The 21,429-nt window shown below is 41.7% G+C and overlaps 1 protein-coding gene across 3 annotated transcripts; it reads right to left on the reverse strand.

Annotated features, from left to right (window-relative positions):
* Positions 1 to 11,573: 11,573 nt before the first annotated feature.
* Positions 11,574 to 20,925, reverse strand: gtf3c4 (general transcription factor IIIC, polypeptide 4). 3 transcript variants are annotated; one of them, XM_061698681.1, is made up of 5 exons: positions 20,608 to 20,925; positions 18,087 to 19,820; positions 17,355 to 17,485; positions 17,085 to 17,173; positions 11,574 to 11,741 (listed from the first exon to the last, which is right to left on the reverse strand). In XM_061698681.1, the coding sequence occupies exons 1-5, from the start codon at positions 20,923 to 20,925 to the stop codon at positions 11,674 to 11,676; spliced, it is 2,340 nt and encodes a 779-aa protein (XP_061554665.1). In that variant the 3' UTR covers positions 11,574 to 11,673. The 3 variants fall into 3 exon arrangements, with proteins under 3 accessions (XP_061554665.1, XP_061554667.1, XP_061554666.1); XM_061698683.1 differs by having other exon boundaries at positions 20,769 to 20,851; XM_061698682.1 differs by having other exon boundaries at positions 20,487 to 20,672.
* Between the last annotated feature and the right edge of the window lie 504 nt (positions 20,926 to 21,429).

Raw genomic sequence — 21,429 nt, forward strand, 5'->3', positions numbered from 1 at the left:
GATCTGTGTCTGGGTTGTGCTCAGCTTCACCAGCCTAATCACACAAGGAGCAGGTCGATCACAAGACTTAGCCAGTGGCGCTCCTGGACCTGTCACGTGCCATATGTTTACACAAGCCTGCTTTTTGCTTGGGGATGAAGAAAAAAAAAAGATGCATCTGAGATCCTTGGTCGTTCAGCGCTTTAAAAAGGGTGAGGGAGTGTTGGGGGGAGGATTATTTTAAACATAGCCTGAGGTTAGAGCGAGATTCTCCGCTCTGGTTACCCGAGCGAGCTGGAGGTGCTGCTAAGTACAAGAGAGGCAAACAGGATATTTATCTTATTGATTTTCTGAAGTTGAAACAAGAAGATTTAGAGGGGCTTGACTCTTAAAATTCCCAAGGAGCTGGCCACTCTTCAGCTGCATGGCCATAAATACACACACATAGACACACACCGATGAAAACATCTTGGAAATGAGGTTTCGGGGCCCTGAGCTGCTGCAAAGTTGTGGTGTGCTGTGGAATGATGTGCCTCAATGTACGTCAGAGGGATCATTAAAGCTCATGCGACCCTGCCTATGGCAGATGTGTGCGAAGGTGTGAGTCATGTAGCTGGAGGTGTGGGCAGACAACATACAGGAAGGTTCAGTGCATTGTGGAGATGTGACTTTTGTCTCTGCTCCTGAATGGGGCAGAAACTGCAAATCAACAACAAATGAAATGTGACAGAAAATGTGTGGGACTGTAACTCAGCATAGTGAAAGTCTCCTGGAAATTTAGATGGCAGGCTCACGGTGTGAGTCGGCACCATTTCTTCCATTGTTGTGTATTCGAATAGCGCAATTGCTTAATTTTTTTCTTTGTTTTCATTTTCAGTACAGTGCAGTTTGTGAAAAGGTATGAACCAGTTTGCAAGGAAATCATCAACTTATATTGATATACTTTGTCAACTGTAACAGTTGTGTTTCACAGTTTCTTCATTTTTCGAGTGTTATTAACCTTTCTGGGGGTGTTTTTCAGTCCACCTTGATTTGTCACTTAATTCTGAGGATTTTACTCAACAGAGAATTTGTTTTAACTTTCCAACCAGGAATTATTTCAGACAAACTGCAAATTTGGGTTTTTCCAGACAAAATCCTGAAATGATCAGAAAGGATTATGTATATTTCAAGTGATATCGAGGCTATATTAAAACGGAAGATTATCACTAAAAACAAGCAATACTCATAGTCAAATTCAAAACAATGTAAAACTTGAAAACTTCTCTGCTTATTTAAACATATTCTTCAAGGTGTTTTTTTCCCAAACTGAGCTGACCTTTTAGTTGTAGTACTTTGAAAAATATGCAAAGCTAAACTCAACAACAATTTCAGAAAACTGATTGATGGATGGATGGATGGATGATAATAAACTACACTTACAGTATAGCTTTTCAGGACAACCAAAGGCACTTTGCTAGATACAGTAGTATGTGCCTCATACAGTATGTTAATTGCTGTCTCCATCAGAGAAGATAGAGGGGCCAGACTTGGCTGCTGTCGCATGTCTGAGCCCCCCAGCGGCTGCTGTCCCACCTCCAGGGTCATCATGCGGGCCCAACTCACTGTCTGGCCATCCCACCCCGTGAGTCCTCAGTCATGCTCACGCCGATTACTCATCAGTCGGGAGGAGATGCCACAGTAATTGTTCTTGGAGTGGCCCGATTACTCCATTAACAGCCCCTCTTGATGAGGCTAATGGCGAGAGACCTCGTTTGCATTGCATTATCTTAATTGAGCCCGAGGCCTGGCATGAAAACAAGCCCGAGATTATGTTGCTGATGGATGGTGGCAATCGTCCGGCAGCAACCATTTACCCGACAGCTATATTAATTAACAGCTATCCCCTTACATGGGCCTTAACAGGGATGAATAAGTTAACATGGTGTCAACGTTGGTGACAGAGCTCCTGGTCTATGTGTGGGCTTCCAATGGAAGCGTGTGTGGTGATAGGAATGCAAAACAAGGCCTGGCATAGGATATTATTACCTATTTCCGAAAGGAGGAAATTGAGCCAGAGTTTCCTTGTACGAACCTTTAAATAAATCACCGCACAAAGTCATATACTAATACTTTTAACTGGGAATTAATTACATACTCATGGAAAGGAGAAGATCCATCCCTGCACCAACATGCCCTAGTGTGAACTTTTTACCGCATACTTTTTTTCAGAGATGACCATTTACAGTAAGTTGAGCCAAACTAACAAAAAGAAGAGACAGCCTCAAATGCAGTGTCTGCGGATCACATTGGAGTTTTAGATGAAGCGGGTCAGCCAGGTTGCTCTTTTGTTATGTAAAGATCCGCCACACGATACAGCAGGATAAAAAAGGGAGAGAAAAAGAAACCGTTCAGATAAGCTTCCCTTCATCAGATAATTAAGGATCCCTTTGCTCCAGTTTCCCCTTCGTAGTATGAGTGTCTGATCGTCTTTCAAAGAGCTCATCAGTCAGAGTTGCTCCAGGATCTGCATGCAGGTTTCATTGCCCATGTGAGCATCGAGGTCCCCCAGTAGAATGAGAAAGACCCCAGCTGGAATGCTCTCCAGCACCCACTCCAAGGACTCCAAAAACAGTGGGTACTCTGAACTGCTGTTTGGTCCATAGGCAGAAACAATAGTTAGGACCCGTCCCCTCACCCGAAGGCGGAGGGAGGCTACCTTCTCGTCCACCCCAAGGTACAGGCACGGAGCTGGGTGGCGATAAGTATGCCCACACCTGCTTGGCACCTCCAGAGTGGAGAGGCCCAGCTCACAATGCACCCAACCCCTTTGGGCCCTCCCACAGGTGGCGATCCCATGAGAAGGGGACCCCACTTTGTCGTTTTGGGCTGAGCCATGGCTCCTATCCCAGCCATCAGCTGCTCGCCATCGAGTCCTTCCTCCAGGCCTGGCTCCAGTGGGGGGCCTGGGAAATTTTTTTCAATTGTTCTTATTTGTCATGGGGGTTCTGTGTTGTGCTTCATCTGGTCCCTTCACCAAGGACCTGTTTGCCCTGGCTGACCCCAATTAAGAATACATTTGAACAAAATTGGTGGTCCACCAGTGTTTCAGAGTTGACTGCTGACTGTGCTTGACTATAAAGCTACCACTGTACTTTGGCACAGTATGGCGCAAATAAGAAGTGCAAATGAGAGTTAAAAATAAAGAATTTGCAACAGTACATCAGGACATCTACTGGGCTACAGGAAAATATAAGTACACTACAATGAATTCGAGCTTCCTTCTAATTGCAGCAACTGTATGAAACGCCTTGTTTCTCCAACTTGATACACCTTTGCTCTTTGTGAAAACTTTTCCGTCCACCTGTCACTGTGTCTGAGTTTCGGGACCCCCACGTCCTCGCCCCCCCCTTCTCCACCACCGCCCTGTAACTACACTCCACTCTGGCCTCTGCTCTATTTGTTACAGCCCCAACACGAGTGCAAACAATCAAAGTGTTTGGGAACGCTAAAATATGCATGGCTATCCATGACAGACAGATAAAGCAGGGCAATTAGCCACGTAATCCTAGAGCAATGTGTGGAATAGGCCGCCTCAGCTGTCCTCCCACCCCTCCTTCCCTTTACTCTCTTGGTCTCCATTAGTTAAATGTACACTGTGTGTCGTCTCCCCATCAAACCAAGTAACACTTTGCCTAATTGGCTCATAAATAATACAGCAGGGCCAACATTATAATTTCATCAGTGGTAAACATTGCCGGCACACTTGGTAAAGAACCTATCCCTCATTAATTTCTTAATTTGGGAAGTGAGGGAATGAAATATCGGAAAGGAGAGGAATGGAACGAGAGACTTAAGGTGTGAAGAGAGAAAATTGGCAAGAGATGGAAGGAAACAAAACAAGGTATGTCAGATATTCAATCTGAGGGGTTTGTCAGCACCCCTGTGCAAGAGGTGATGAGTGCCCCATCGCCCTCATTTTACACAAACACGCAAATAAACACACATTTTTCCTCTGCAGCCCCAATCGGCTGTTCTTTTTTTATACCAACTTAATGAATATTTCATAACAAGCAACATAAATATGTATTCTAATGGTTTTGCACATAGTTATTACCGGTATTTTCATCTTCTTCTTCCCTCTCTAACAAAAATACTCATTTCAAATTCTGCATAACCAGGCTCTGAAATAATTTCTCCTCCCCAAGAAGACACACAGAGGAAGGCAGGAGATTTATCCAGATCAACTGCTTAAACAGTCACTAGAACTACACCACAAAATAATACAGTTGCTTTTGAGCAGCTTTAACTTGTTAAAATGCATTTATCCACGAGAGAGGCACATTCGTTTCTAATTTTCGTCAACAGCGACAGCTGAGGTCTCCTGCGTGAACAAATCCTTTTAGCACAGGCAGCAGGTACCCCCCTCCTTGGCAGGTAAATGTCACTCAAAACTACTATTATATTGCATAATGCACTTTTAAGGGAATTTTACATGGCCTGTGATAGACGTTTTGAAATATGAGGTGTGAGAATATGACTCTGATCTCCGAAAGGCAGATATTAAAGCAAACTCTCAAATGAGCCATTTCCCCACCCCCGCTCTCCAGTTTTTCTTCCCGTTGAAATGTGGCATATACTGTAAAAAAAAAAAAAAAATGACACTGAGAGCCCTTCCGCCTTCAAAAGGAAAGTTAAGCGCAGCACGTTCTCGGCGAGATTTTGAAAAGTGAGCCACCTGAAGGCAATCTGTCTCGGCTGGAACCTCACTTGTCACCGTCACCGAGAGCTGTCACTTGACGGTGCAGCGCTGATGGAGACAGACATCCATCATCCGCCGCTTCCACGTTGCACGTCATGTGATGTCTTGCAGGCCTGCTGAGAAGTGTGTTTCACTTAAGATGTGCTTAGGCGCATTCTGGTAGACTTCCAAAAGGGCTTTTTGTTCTCATATCTCTCTCATCTTAAGGTTGAAAACATTATTAAAAAAAAAATAAAAACGAAACTTTTACCATCCATATGCAATGAAAACATAACTGTCCATCAATCTCTCTGAGAGCAACATCAAAAAAAATCTTAGCGAAACGAGACTTTTAACATCAGAAAAAGCAGCAAGTATTTATTCCTGTTAACGATTTAAAGAGGATCCATTATGCCCATTTTAGCACAATATTTGTATTCTCGCATTCCACACACGGGGTGATTGGCATGATTGAGATCGACTGCATGGGTGTCAAACTCATTTTCATTGCAGGCCACATGGTTGTTATGGTTTCCCTCAGAGGGCCGTTATGACTGTGAAAATCATATACTGTAATGCATATTTAATCGCCTCATCGCATTATTACATAATTGTCCCTGCATGTCATTGTTAATATATAGTGTATATTTTGAGCAAATCAATTGAATTTTAAATCTGAAGTAATTTAAAATAGTGAGTATAAGTTTACAAGCATTGTTCAATTTATGTCAAGCAGGGACTAAAAAAAATATTTATCTTGTAATTGTATGCAGCCTCTTTAATAGTCATATACTGTATGTCAGGATATAAACAATCGAGAAAGACAACGTTAACGTTGAAGAAATATGAAAAAAGTAGCAGCAAGACCAGCTACAGGTGTCATGGGTGTGTGTTCCGGTTGTTGTCTTCCCCCTGTCTCGTACACACCTGCTCCTGAGAGCATCTTCACCACCAGTGCCTCGTTCACCCTAATTACCCCTTGCATTTAACCTCGTGTCTCATTCTTTCTGGTCGCCAGTTCGTTGTACCTTGTCGTCGCGTTCCAGCATTCCTTGTTTCCACGTCACCGACTCACAGTAAGACTAGACCCTGTTCAGTTTACCGATCTTGCCTTTTTGCCTCACGTATTGGATACTGTTGCCTTTTTTTGGATTGCCTGCCTGTGTACCGACCTCTAACCGTATATTGAACCTCTCTTTTTGAAACTGTCCATTTGTTTTGGAGTCGTGCATTTTTGAGTCCTATCCTCGGTTCCGTTCATGACACAGGTCACTAAATGTTTACTGACGTCTATAGACTCAATAGGGTGAAAAGAACACATACTCAAGGAGCAAATTATTTCGTTTATTTTTTAAGTTAATTCAGCCACAAGCATACTAGTGTAAACAATGCTTAGTTTACAATTTTTTTTCATTATGGAGTTATTCCTTTATATTTGATTAGTTTCACAGTTCTTAGGATAATTAAGTCAGGATTTCAGGTTTAAATCCTCATTTAAATGGACCTGGTTTGCACCCTATTAGCTCTATACATACACCAGTAATCTCTTCATCTATCAATAACTGAAGATTCATACCAGTTTATACTATAAGTAATGTTATTTCATTTTACATATACAAAATGGTCAGTGATTACATGAAATATTAAACCCATTCAGTTAAAGTTCACCATCTCAGAAATTAGAACATTTAGGGTTGGACAACATTTTCAAGGAGACATTAACAGCACCCTAGTTTCATCCATCCATCCATTTTCTGAGCCGCTTCTCACAAGAGTCGCGGGAGTGCTGGAGCCTATCCCAGCTATCATCGGGCAAGAGGCGGGGTACAACCTGAACTGGTTGCCAGCCAATCGCATGGCACATAAAAACAAACAACCATTCACACATACGGGCAATTTAGAGTCGTCAATTAACCTACCAGGCATGTCTTTGGGATGTGGGAGGAAACCGGAGTGCCCGGAGAAAACCCACGCAGGCACGGGGACAACATGCAAACTCCACACAGGCGGTGCCGTGGGTTGAACCCCAGACCTCAGAACTGTGAGGCTGATGCTCTAACCAGTCGGCCGCACACACTAGTTTCAATGTTTTGTAATCTAACATTCCAGTTGTTATTATTATAAACCATATATTTTGGTTTGGGCTCCTTGTTGGACACATCTAAACAATCTGCTGTGGAAACGTATTCCTAGTGTGAACTACATTTCAAAGTTGAAGTAGAAAATTGTATGTGAATGTTAAGCAATGCTGTGTTTTAGACGAAATGCCAAATAAGGAGATTAAGTTAGGACAATAATATTGCTAAATACAGGTCGAGCCAGCAAGAGGAAATTTTTTTTTTTTTTTTTTTATGAAAACATGATAAAACTTGTCATTGCACTTTTTTTTCAGGACTGGTGTCAGAGCAATCTGATCAGACACTTAAGTGTGCCATGCCGTGCCATCATTACTTTCTTGTCTATAATTGTATCCCTCTGTATGTATCAGTGACCGTCTTGCCCAAAAGTCCAACGTTGCAGAACCATTACGTCTTAGGTCTGAGAAGTAAAAGCTCACTGGTGCAAAAGGAGCCACATATTTTGTTTGTTAAATGATTTGGAGAAATGACCACGCTATCATGCAAGGTTTAACCAGATAGTACTTTGGAATCATGATGCTAGCACATTAAAATTTGCATGGTTGTGTTAAGCAATCACAAAGTGAGTTGAAATCTAAAATGCATAAATTCAAGTGAAAGCTTATCGTGCACTAAAACACACTACTTGAGGAAATGCAGTGCCTTCTAAAGCGAGGGGCTGTTAAACATCACAGAGGTCAAGGCAGTCGTACCCCCCTCTTAATTACAGCAGAACAAGAAGAGACAGGAAGCATGTTGAGAGTGAGCTTAATTAATGTAGCAGTAAAAAGTGGCCCTCCCTCTTCATGTCCTTTCTGCTGTTCAGTATTAGTTCCACTTCAGTGCTCTCCAAGCCACAGACAAATCGGGACTCTAATGACGGGACACACAAGCGCCCCTCAGCCCTTCTCGGGTCACTGGCCGCCCTCCCTCCCCTTCCCAAGGGATGGCAGAGCAGGAAAGTCAACCAGTTGACAACCATGTTCACCCCATCAGCGCCACACTGCAGAAGACAACCTTGCATATTGACTTCATTAACACTGACTGTGTGGGTGTGTGTGTGTGTCTGATATCAGGCAACAAAAGACTGGTGTACATCTCTATCTGTATTGTTCAGATCAAACATTACAAGCCAAAAAGCACAGGTTTTTTTGAGTAAGGTTTCCAGGACACGCTGGAAAGACTATTGGCCTGACTTACCTACAGTTTTTTTCTGCATGGAAAAGGTGAAAACTTGATTGCTCATGCAAACAGATGTGGAAGCTGATCATGGCTGCCCTGGAGCCAGTCACAAGATGGAGTCATGCCATATCACCTGTAACAACACTCCTCTCAACTCAGCATTTCCTTGCTTCGGGGTCATTTGATTCCAGTGCAATATGACTGATGCTGGCCTCTCCCAGAGCAGTTTTTCAGGCATGTTGTCTAAAGTTGTGAACACAACACAGGATGGGCACTTGGGACAAGTTAAATCGGGCTTCTCCAAATTTATCAGCGCAGCAGTTTTGTGTAACTCAGTAATATGTTTGTGTGTCTTCCACTAACACTTCCAGTTCCATCACTCTAAATTTCATCGGTGTTCTCCCAAATGTTCTGTGGTGAAAACCACCAAAGCTACTTAAAGGGCAAAACCCTTGTGCAATCTGTTAGAGCGACTGAAAATGCAACTTGGCGCCTGCTTAGAAAATGGATAGATGGATGGTTTTAACAGCTTTGAAATAACAAAAAAAATACACTGGTTCAAGACAGAAAAATCAGGGAGGGTATTACACCAGATAGTAGAATATGTAGTAAACAAAGTTGGGAATAAAAAAACATACAGTACACAATATTGGGCACATCTGCACGAACTAATGTGTTCTAATACAAGACCTGTAACAAAAATTCTGCCTTTACAAATACACTAATACTCAGTTGAATGTCACTCTAACAATGAAATATTCATTTTGCTTATTATTGTGTGAGTGGATTGGCTGGCAACCAGTTCAGGGTGTACCCCGCCTCCTGCCCGATGATAGCTGGGATAGGCTCCAGTACGTCCGCGACCCTGGTGAGGAGAAGCGGCTCAGAAAATGGATGGATGGATTGTGTGAGTGTGTGTGCACGCTGCATGTTATTAAGATTCAAAATCCAATATTATGACTCGTAGCAAAATGACACAAATAAGTATGATGCAGTGCTGTGCAATGGAAATTTCAAAAAAATATATGTAATATTAAACCTAATGTTGATTGATTTGTGTATAGTACTTGCCAAAACTTCATCCTTATTCAGAAATGTCGAAACCTACTGTTATGTCTTGCACAGCAGCTGCTTGCCATTTTTCTAACCAGACCCCTGTGAACAGAGAACACTGAAAAGCATCATTATCGCATCAGGTGATGCAGGCTGTGCTTTACAGCATAAACTGAATGTGACGGAATGAACTGATACTCTTGAGACAATACAGCAGGGAGGATCATGTTCCAAATCAAGTCTAAACAAAAGGAATATCACATGGAATTAAGGTGTGAAAAGGTTCCGCCAGTGATCTTCACCATCCTGACACTAACATAAAGGGTATAAATATTGTATGCAAAGAGAACAAAAAACCCTGTTTGAAGCCTTCGGAGGGGAGACAGTGGGGGAGATGGGAGGAGAAGAAGGTAATTACTGGTGGAGATGCTCTTTGGCAGTTTATTGTGGAAATAGGAGGAGGATCAACCAAAAACAGCCACCCTCTGTCTGCCTCTACAGATCAGTGACAGGAATCTCAATATAACACCCACAGCACAGACAGCACAAAATTCTTGACCCAAATGTGATTGTGTCATATTTTAAGTTGTTTTGTACTTTTTGGGAACAGGCATCCTCTAGTCTTACTGCTAATCCTGTTCAGGGTCACAGCTGGAGCCTATCCCAGGTGACTTGAGCTGAAAGGCAGAAGACACCCTGGTGGATCACCATTCAAATAAAGGGCAGCTGTGAATGGAGATCCCTGTGGGAAATGATTCCATACCAGCTGCACAAAAGTAATCTACAGGTGCATATCACAAAATTACAATATCGTGGAAAAATTATTCATTTCTGCAGTTCAATTCAAAAAGGGAAGCTCAAAGCAAAATACTTTACAGTAGGCCAATTTCTAACTCACTTGTATGATTGATGATTTGTCTTATTAAAACAAAACATGGTGAATATGGGATTTTTGTTTGCTGTAAACTATAATTATCAAAAATTATGTTTAAAACAAACATTTCAGTCTATGTAGTGACTTTTGAATTGAACTTCTGAAATTTACTTTTCCATGATACTCTAATTATGTAATCTATTGAGAAACACTTATTTGTGAACCACTACCTACCAATGGTCCTTGTGGAAAATCCCTCAATCTGTGGTTAAACTCTGTGCTTCTTATTGTATTAGGATGTAAAAGAGCTTCTTTTAATTCCACATTGTCATAACTAATTTGCAAATTTTTCCGGGTACTCTGGTTTCCTTCCACTTTCCAAAAATATGTGTGTCAGGTTCATTGAACACTCTAAATGGTCCTGCGGTGTAAATGTTTTTGGCTGGTGACCAGACCAGGGTGCACCCTGCCATTCACCTGAATTCAGCTGGGAAAGGCTCTAGATCACCTGCTAGTGAGGATAATCGGCACAGAAAGTAGATGGATGGTTGCCTATCCTAAGTTTGCTACACTTTGTACAGCTATCAAAACTAGCGGAATTCTGAAAACTCACTTTTTGGAAAAATCTTCCAAAGATTGTTGTGAACATCTACTACTAGGTCAGGCTGTTGTCTACGCCATGTCTGGCAAGCTAGGGACCCTACAAAGAGGCGTGCCGATGACCCACTCTCTTAGGCTCACCTTCCTCTTCCCTTCCCAAGACACCGACACACTACAAAATAAGGGGCCCAATGAAGGCATGGAGAAAATGCCACCAAGACTGTTTCCACTCCCCTAAGCTCATACCATCCAAATTAAAAAAAAATAAATAAAAAAAATTTAATTGTATTTAACAATATGCTCACACACCCTCGCCACCACCCTCCCGTACTTGATTAGAATTAGAATCACATCTGGCACCATGTTCTGTCCCTCATTACTGCTGAATCTCATTACAAGCTGTTCCCGCGGGAGGGAGCACGGCAGGTTTTTAAGCACTTTTCACTTTCTTCCTGCCTCTTGCTCATCTCATCTGCCTCGCCGTTTCTTCTATTCTGCGTTTACATTAGCGGAAGTCCTCATCTGAGAGAATGACTGAGCACCGCCACCCTCCTCCTCCTCCCAAAGCATGGAAATTGTTTTACGCTGCCAATTAAAGTAGGTACGCTGAGATATTTTTTCCAAGACTATGTTTTATTCAGAATGTATTATTTGTTGCACTCAAAAAAGAAAGTATAAAATTACTAAAATAGGTCTAGGAGTAAGTTCCACTTACTTGCAATAAAACTACACCAAAGGTTTGGAAATATAGGAGAAATATGAAAAAAAAAAAAACAAGGCAACTTATTTATGGTGCCCTCAAGTTCTACTGAATAATGAAAGCCTCCAGATATAACCATATTTCAAACTTGTCTTTGTATTCTTGTGCAAACACTGTGTCTGACTGGGATTTTTTTGGGGGGGTGTTGGGGGGGTAGTATAAAGTTTGAGTCCACAATGTTTTACCTCATTAAAATACTAATTCAAAGCCTAAGCAGCTTCATTTACAGGCTCGGCTGGTGAAGAAATACAAGCATCAACATATCTTCAAAGACTTTTAATTCCAATTTTAAGACATAAATATAACATGATATAATTAACAGATATGTTGCAGTGATTGTAAAACTGTAGCGGTTGCAGGAATTTGCTGATGTTCCTGCTGCTTAGATCTAGATCATCATCGGCGAGTCACATAGTGAGCACGGCGCCTCCAGTATCTTCTTTATCCACTGTGGGTCTAAGGGAAAGAAATCAACAATATGAACATATGATACAATACAACGAGCTAAGCGAGAACATAACTTTTCCATTAGTATGAGCAAGGGGCAGTTCAACTAGATCTGTGAAGTTTCTGTAGCACATTTCTCCATCGCCTGGATGCAGTGCAGTAGGACACACTGATCTATTACTGTAGTTAATGCGAGGGTTTTCTCATTAGGAGCGTACTCTGAAAGCACACCCACATGATCATGAAATAGAAAACTATGGAAGATGACATGGTGTAGTTCCAGAGAGGCCATCACTGATTGGTGAAGAAAGTCCGGTTTACATGCAATTTTTTTTTGTCATTCCGATTGAATTCATTCCAATTGAAGATCTCTGGTCAACTGTTTGCATGTGACGTTATCTATTCCGATCGGGCGTATACAGAACATGTGCCCAACATTTCATCGGAAAAGCCGTGTGACATGCACACATTGACGTCATTTAGCAAGATGAAGTTCAGGCGTCTATTTAGCACAGTAGTTGGGATTGTTTTCACACTTTTATTAAAACAATAGCTTAATTAAAGCAAGTTAAAAGTAGTTAAAAACAAGATCTTCGTCACGTACGAGCTCTGGTTGGATGCCGCCATTTTTACATGCGTAAACGAAGTCGGTGCGCATTTACGTCAAGACAGAGAATGCGCAGATAGAGCGCAGCCCGGCACCATTCCGATACACTATTTACGTGAAGAAAATTTACTTCTGATCAGTTTGGCAAAAGGAATATTTCACCCCTGTGAAACCGAATGAAATTCCATTTGGATTCAGCCCGTTTATTCCGACCGAGGTGTTTATATGGAGGATTTTCATTCGGTTTGGGCTTCTAAACCGATTGTAATCGGAAAAGAAGGCCCCATGTAAATCCACCCATTGGTAGAAAGTCGCAAGCAACTTTGACTTCAAGCATCTTGGATCAGATACCCTTTCAAAATCAATAGACACCTTTGGGAGTTTTACTTAAACATGAGTGGGTAAATTATGGCCTGTTGTCCACATGGGGCCTACTCCGTTCTTTAATATGGCCCTGGAATATTTGTTGCCATTTTTTTGCTGAAATTAGTTAAGTTTTTTTTTTTTTTTAATTCATTGATGTCATTAAATAATTGGTTGATAGTTTTTTGGGGGTAGGTAAATCAAAATAAAATAAAAGAAACGGTAAAATAATAATAAATAATTAACTAATTGGTTAATGATATTCATTTATTGTATTTTTTATTAAAACAAACTTTTATACTGTATATTTCACATACAGGCACGGTGGACGACTGGTTAGAGCGTCTGCCTCACAGTTTTGAGGTTTGGGGTTCAATCCCCGCCCCCGCCTGTGTGGAGTTTGCATGTTCTCCCAGTGCCTGGGTGGGTTTTCTCCGGGAACTTCGGTTTCCTCCCACATCCCAAAGACATGCGTTGTAGGTTAATTGACAACTCTAAATTTCCCGTGGGTGTGAATGCGAATGGTTGTTTGTTTATATGTGCCCTGCGATTGGCTGGCAACCAGTTCACGGTGTACCCTGCGCCTCCTGCCCGATGATAACTGGGATAGGCTGCAGCACTCCCGCGACACTTGTAAGGAGAAGCGGCTCAGAAAATGGATGGATGGATTTCACATACACATTTTTCCTACATTTTTTTTTATCCTCGTCTAAGTATGACCAGGCCCATCTGTCTGTTTTAAAAATAAAATGTGGCTTTTAAGCACAAAGGTTTGCGCAGCCCTAATTTAGAACAATAATCCATGTACATATACTTGAAGAAAACTTGCTTGAACTAGTTACTCTGATTTGGCGTTTTGAGGTGTGTGAGTGTCAGCCGAGAACCAAAGTGAAGGAAGTAGAGATCATTTTGTACTTGCGCAATCTAATTTGCATAATTTCTTCTTCCCTTGTATATCTACCCAGTCGGCAGAACTCCACCAGGCCTTTTGGGTGTTGTAAAATGAGAATTCTTGATGATACTAACATCAAACCCTGAGACATCTGGGACACGGCTTGTGCTGTGAAGGGGAATAAGGCCTCTTAAGAATGCCAACAATAAGTATCAGGGGCATCACTTTATCATTTTGCCCCTTATGTACACCCACTAATCAGTCAATCAGTTAGGAACATGGGAGCAGTAGGGGCGTCTCTAGGGTGATTGGTCGGCCCTGGTGCAAAATTCCGTGCCATACGTATTTTCAAAAGAAGACAAAAATGTATTAGCAGTCTTGGTCATAATTTTTGAGCTGCTACGGGCTCCTTAAAAGCTTCAGATGCCTCGCTCTTCCCCTTCTACCTGTTTGAAAGTCCCTGTCCATAATGGCCATAGTCAGCCTGCATGATGTGCTCCGATAATTTCAACACAAACAAACACCACATACCATAAAGATTATGTTCCACCACCCATCTTGAATGTAGTCCGCCAAGACAAAAAAATCTCGCGTGATCAAAGAGGATCTAACAAGAACAAAGAAGGCTGTGGACCTGCGATGGAGGCGGCTGGGCGCTCTGCGAGTTGCCAATGTCGGTTGTGTGGCACCGTCTCCAAAGCAACATGGAACAATGATATCAACTAGCCATGTGCAAGGTACTGTGTGTTGGCGCCCTCACAAACGGGCAACACTGTCTTAATTCATTTGAAGACGTGCCACCACCCAAGTGCTTATGTGGAACGCATAAAAATGTGAGCGCAGTCAGTACATCTTGTCACTTATTGCTGCCAGCACACAAAGCCACGAGCTCTGGGTGTAGTTAGCCACTGCTAGCGGTGAGGGCACCCGACTAAACAATCAATCGTGTCATCATTATTATGGTGGTTTGTAAAATGGCAAAACAAGTTCATCTGTATTGTTATTAAAGATGATGCAAATTTTGAAGTAGCAATAATGTTAACAGGGTATATATACAGCATCATAACTGGAGAATGATAATGTTTGCAATCCAACGTGTCCTCATTATGCCAGAGGGGGCAGTTTGTTTATTTTGTATCTTGTACCTCCAAAAATACTCAGGACTTCAAACTAATGCACAGTTGTTATATTTTTCTACATTTGTTCACTGTTGAGTGAAAATGTTTCTTATATTTTTCTATATTTATTTTATTGGCCTTATTTGATTAGTATGCTCATATCATGTTGGGGTTGCTGTTTTAAATATTGACTATGAGAAGTGTTGTTAACAAAAAACATTAATAAAATGTTGAACAACTCTCTAGCTTCTTTAGTTTTCAGCACAAACGCTTTGAAACAGGCTACTTTAAAAAAAATGTTTTTAATTGTGATGATAATTAAGATTAGACAATATAAAAAAAATCATCACAGAGCTGCCAACCCATAAAAATTCACTTCCAGAACAATTTGTCCAAATTTGTCTGAATTTTCATATTTTCCAAATTTTGTCAAGAAAATTTCCGTTCGACAGTCATAATCATAATTGTTAATAAATTATGGCTTCAGTATTTTTCATTTAAATGTTTTTATTAAATCAACCTTGCAATGGTGTATGCAGTTGCAGCCTGGATCAAAGTACCAGTATATGCGATTTTGACTTTCCATCATCAAAAATATCTGTGTCTATGGATTAATTCACCTCTGCCAATTCTGTTTTAAACCCTGGTAACAAAAAAAACAAACAAAAACACGTCTATTAAAGCAGATTGATATATATCATAAACAGGCTAAATATCAAAATTAAATTTCAGCAAACAAACAAATAACATTGCTGATATACCGAATTGGATAGTTTAAGTATGGACAATAGTTTTTGTTTCTATTTTGTACAATGTACTTCTTGTACATGTAAGAAGTGATGTAAATACATCTCTTGCATGCTATGTACAGTGTATTACATATTTATATTTCCTATATCCACAATAGGTGCTGAAACGATGCAAATCCGATTGTGGGACTAATAAAGGTTACCTTATCTTTTATTACAAATATTTATTAATAATACAAATATACTTTTACGTGTGCAGTGACAGTACGTACTAATTAATTTCCAGTTCAGACGCGGCACCCTGTGTGAACATGTATTATTTATTTATATTTATATTTTTAAACGGGTATTAATTGGCCTGTGATTTTATTGTTCAAAGTTGGTTACTCTGCGAAAACGTGGTTCCAGACCTATGTGACAAGTATTCTTTCACCAAATCACTTATTTCGATGTTTTGCGACTGGATGACACGATAGCTTAGCAATTAGCATGGCTTTGACATCATCTTCGCCTATCCACTCCTCGTCCTCCCTTTGTGACACTTTTGTAAGAAGCATGTGCATGCAATTGTAGCTTATTCGTTACTATGGTGCCGATGATGACTTACAATGCGTTGACACTGGACGCAAAGAGAACTTTCGCCTCTGCAGCTTGGCAGCCGGGGAGACGTAATAAAATAGTGTGCAACAAGCAGCTGTTCAATTCGGATCCGCCAGTAATGTCAGATGCTCTTCCCCCCCCCCCCCCTCCAATATCAGGAACATCCAGTGTTATGGCCCTATCGAGTCAACGTTCAGTGATTTCCGTAACAAAATACGGTTGTTCCGTAACATTTGGTAGCTCTGAAATCATGATCATTATTTTTTGCCAGATCGCCGAACCCTACGTTTCAGTCCCTATTATTGGGACAAATTCCCTCTTAATACACTTCAGACCAGAGGATAATCTTCTAGGATAATTTTATAAAACAAGATCATCTTCCCTTTGTTGTCCTTGGTTAGGTAGGAACAAAATTGGGACAAAAACACCCTGATTATCTTTGTGTGCAGCAGGCCTAACATACATGTTTTTGACAGGTGGGATACCTCCCACCCACCCACTGTACCAGGACTAAACCCCACACAGAAGGCCAGAGCCCAGATTCAAACCCCTAATTTTCGAACTGTGAGGCTGATATAGTGACCACTCATCACTGTGCCACCGCACATATTCACTGTTCACTACTCACAAATTCAACTATTCATGTACATGTTTTGTGCTCTTTCTGAAACACGGCCAAAGCACTGTCTAAATCGGACACTGCTGTCAAGGAAGTATGTTAAAGTGATGTATCTCGACTGAAACAGCAGCTTTGTATGACAGGGAGGAGCTAAGTTTAGCCTCGGTTGTTAGTGGAAGTTGTGTTGTAAAGTTGCGTTGTGGAGATTCTTCGCTACGTGCATGTACAGTACATATTCCCTTCGGATGCATTTTTCCAAAATCAAATCATCAACCATTTACTAAGGGAAATGTTGCAAAATGAGTTGGAAATGAAAACACATTTTGGTATCATAGTTTGTGGAATAGATACAGTTTAAACGATTAATATAGGAAATAATAAACAAGATAGGAAGTGCATCTTACCATCAGGCTCTGGGATTCCGGAGATGCTATCCTGCAAGAGGCAGCGTCTGAACGTCAGAGCCTGGCAAGCCTGATAGGACAACGCACACCTAGACGAGATCATAGGAAAATTATGAGCGCTGATAGTGAGGATGTCAGACGAGTGAGTTGCATGTGTAAATATTACACGGCATCATTACGGCTCTGTGGAGGTAAATAAATCATTAAAAAAAGTATCTAGTTATTAACATTCACTTTGGGTCCAGACTGCCTGACAGGTTAGTATAGTACCTGAGCCACATGTGACCGTTTTTACACACTGCTTGTTTGTGGTCCGTGAAGGGCAGCACCTCTTGACACAAGCTGCAGCACTCCGGGAATGTCTGCTTGTTCATCTTTTTCTTGATGTGACCAATCAGGACCTAACCACCCACAGACAAAGATGGAGACAAGTTTAATCCAAGACCCCATATGAGTGAATTGAACTTTCAATTTACTTTGAAGTGAAGGGAGAGTATGTAGCCTTTATTTCATGTACTTACCAATGCAGTTATCATTGCAAAGCATTAAATAAGATATCTTTGTTTTCTTTATTAGCTCAAATGCATCCGCAGTTTCAAATGGGAAAACAAACTCAAAAGTGGAAGTTCAGAAATACAATACCAAAATGTCATCCAACTGCAGTTTCTTTTATTCATATGCATGAACTATTTTGAATATTTGTAGAGTGGCTTTCTTTATCCTAGTGCTGTTTAATGAATGCAAGCACAATGTGTGTGTCCAAGTTCCCTGACCAGGTATAATACATGTTTGGCTGTCTTGCATTACAGCAGGTTTACTTAATGAATTAACCAGTAAGCATGACACCACTGACAATTACCACGTTTGATTTAAATGCTTCTCAAACTGTTCAGATACAACAAGCGTTGAATGGTAAGGGTTCATTTCAGGATTCTAGGTTACAAAAGACTGGGCTTTCTGTTAAGAAGCTGAGATTACAAAAGACAGTGAAGAGGGTGTTACCTCCACATTCCTGTCATCAGAGTCCTTCAAGAGGTGCTCAGCCAGTCCGCTAGTTGGAATGCACGTCTTCTGTGTTTTCTGGGTGTTGAGGTACACCTCCCCAAGCAACTTCTTCATTCTCTCTCTCACAAGGTGGGTCTCCACCAAATTGATAGACGCTTGCACCTGCTCCATCTCCTCCTCTGCATTCTCCTGCTTTCCTGCTTTACTGCAGTCGGGCGCATCATACTCTCCAGTCAAATCTTTGTCCTCTTCTCCGGCCCCTTCCTCCTCGTCCTGATTGAGCACACTGCTGATCTCTTGAGAAGGTTTCCAGTGGTGGTCTGTCAGCGGTGTCTGAAGTGACTGGTGCAGAAAACGAACCAAAAATAGCTTCAAGCGCCAGAAGTAGGGAGAGTCCACCTCACGGATCTTTTGATCAAGCTCCTGCAGCAATGCCTTGGGAATGCTTTTGTTTTTTAAGATGTTCCACCGAACAAGGTCCAGCAGGTCGGCCTGCTTGTACAGGTTCTGCGAGGGAGATTTTAGCAGGAGCCCAGCTGCTGTTTCTGGCAATTTTAAAGAAATAAAGTTCACATGGTAGGTCCTGTGAATTGGGTGAAACGAGTCAACCAAACCTTGTGTGCTGACCAGCGCAATATAGGCTTCATTGTGGCTCACCGCAATCCCATACAGGCGCCGGTTAGTCAGACTTTCAGGGCACAACATGTCCTCTTGATTGAAAGTCAGCGTGCTTTCTGTGATTTTTGGTGTCAGCTTTTTGATCCACCCGTCACTGGAGCACGTGTACACAACACCGTGCTGGCCGACTGCTAGCGAGACCACAGGGAGAGAGTGAAGGCCCACCACGTGCGAGTTGTGCACATTGAGTCCGGCTGGCGAAATCATCAGCAAACACCAGAAGATGTAGCAACCGCGAGATGCCACGATGAGGCTGCAGCTTGATTTGTGAAGCGGGTGGACCAACGACACGCATTTGATGTTCTCGACAGGGATCCGGTCACACTCCTTCCAGAGGATGACGGGGTGTCGCAGAGTGAAGTAACCCTTGACCCCCACCAAGTTGACTGGCATGATCTTTATAGGGCCCAACTCACTGCCGACGATCAAGCCGCTCATTCGCCGATCTGCGTTTTTATACTCCCACCATGCCAAATCAATTGGGCTGCTAACACTTGACTCAATGGCGTCGTAAAAGAAAACATCCACACCGTTCTCGAAGGGCAACACAAACTTCCACAAAACAAGGTCGCCGTTTTCCATCAGGACGGCGAGGAAGACTATCTCCACATCGAGGCACGAGTTGTCGGACTGCACTTGTTTGAGCGTGTAAATTCTCGACCACTCCATCCTCACAGGGGTCTGCATCTGGTAACGCCGCTGCAGCTCCTCAAAGTCCAAGAGGTTTTTCTCAGGCAGCTTCTCGTCTTTTTTAGCATAGCCTCGTTCTTGTAGTATCTCACCGTACTTGTCGGTGAGATTGACCAGCGTGTTCCATAAAAGACACTTATGACTGTGATGGATGGTGAGTCTGTGGTCAAGAGTTAGGCACGCGAGCAAGCAGCGGCCGCTGGAATCGCACCCAAACGGCGACCAACTAGCGTATTTAATTCCTTTGTGTACTCCTCCCAAGGGTTTCATCACCCGATCCAGCTGAAACTCTTGCCTTGTGGTCAGGTCAGGGTGTGTCTTAAAGTGCTTCATGGCTTTAACCTGCTCTTTTGGGGGTCCAACCTAGACATTTAACAACACACACACACAAAACAAAAAAAAATTACTAGGGGAAATCCAAGGTCATCAAAAATCAAATCAGAAAGAGAAGCAATCTCCAAATTATTATACTGTATTTACTTGTCAAGGAACTTTTTATTTCCGTTTGATTGTTTGTGAGGTGTGCAGTAATTTGGAAAAAGAAAGAACATGAAATTTCATTCTTTATGAAAGAACAGATCCGTTTTTTTGTTAACACCGTGAAGGTATTTCTAACCATGAACGGCAGTTGTGGGATGTAACCAAGTACAAGTACTTTGTTAGTACTGTACATAAGGATTTGTACTTTAGCATTTAGTTTTCGACAACTTTACTCCCTACATTTGAAAACAGATTTTGTACTTCCTACTCCTCACTCTGTCAAAGTAGGCCTGTTGCTTTCCCCCCCAACCTTTGCATTTGACCACATGATGTTAAAAAAAAATAAAAATTAAAAAATATTTATTAAAAAAAAAAAAAAAAAAAAAGGTCGTCAACTTGGTTTGAGAATTTGATTTAGTGGGATCCTGGGAACGAAAAAGGTACCCCCCATTGTTATCAAAACGGGTAGTGTATATAATTGACCGTCGAAAAATGCACTTTTACTTTTGTACTTAAGTTCATTTTAGGAGCGCTACCTTACACTTTTACCTGATTAAAATGAGTTCAATCTGTATGTTGTCTGAATGTAGTTGAGCTGTGTAGATGTTCTTGAACCTTGAGAAGCCTGCTGCCCTCGTGTTGAAAGTGCTCAAAGTTAGAGCGTCATTACCCGCATTTCATAACTATTATTCGGGACCGGAATGGAAGTCCTGTTGAGTATCAGCTCCTGTTTGATGCTGTGGGTGTCGCAAAGCAACTCCAGCACCGCCAACGAGCTGGCGGTGCACACTGCTAGCCGGTGATCCTCCGACCAAACAAGCGGCCGCGTACCGGTCAGCGGTGACAAGAGCGGAATTGCCGGATCCCGTTTCGCCGGCACGTCCCGCTTCCTTACGACACCATCTTCAGCGGACTCTAACTCCATCTGAATAAGTTCATTTTGGGGCTGAGTATCCGCAACATTAGACAGCTCGGAGGGGGAAGCCATATTTGTTGTTTGGCGGAAGTGGCGTCAGCGATGACGTAAATTCCTCTGTTTTTTTTTTCAGGAATAAAAAAGTATTTTATATAATGTTTGATCGATCATGTTTTGTTATTTGATGTTTATAATTAAATTACGCTTAATTTAATAAGTGCTGTTGTGCAGTGGATATAAAAGGTCTACACACCCCATGCAAATGGCAGGTTTTTTGTGATAAAAGATAAGTCATTTCAAAACGTTTTCACCATTAATATGATCTATAACCTGCACAACTCAATTAAATTCATTGCGTTTCTAGCACATTTTTGGGGGTGCTGAAGCTCCCCTAAAATGAATCCCAGCACGCCTAAAAAATTAGTGATTTAAAAAAAATAATTCAACAGCCTAGAAACTTGTAAAACCATACAGTACTTCGTTGAAACGTAATATTTAAATAACAAAAATACATCAACACTCCATTGCCCTAAAAAATGTTTGCTCCACTCAATCCTTCCCTCGTCCCCGCGAATG

Source organism: Phycodurus eques, chromosome 15, assembly GCF_024500275.1.
Source record: "Phycodurus eques isolate BA_2022a chromosome 15, UOR_Pequ_1.1, whole genome shotgun sequence".
Taxonomy (NCBI): domain Eukaryota; kingdom Metazoa; phylum Chordata; class Actinopteri; order Syngnathiformes; family Syngnathidae; genus Phycodurus; species Phycodurus eques.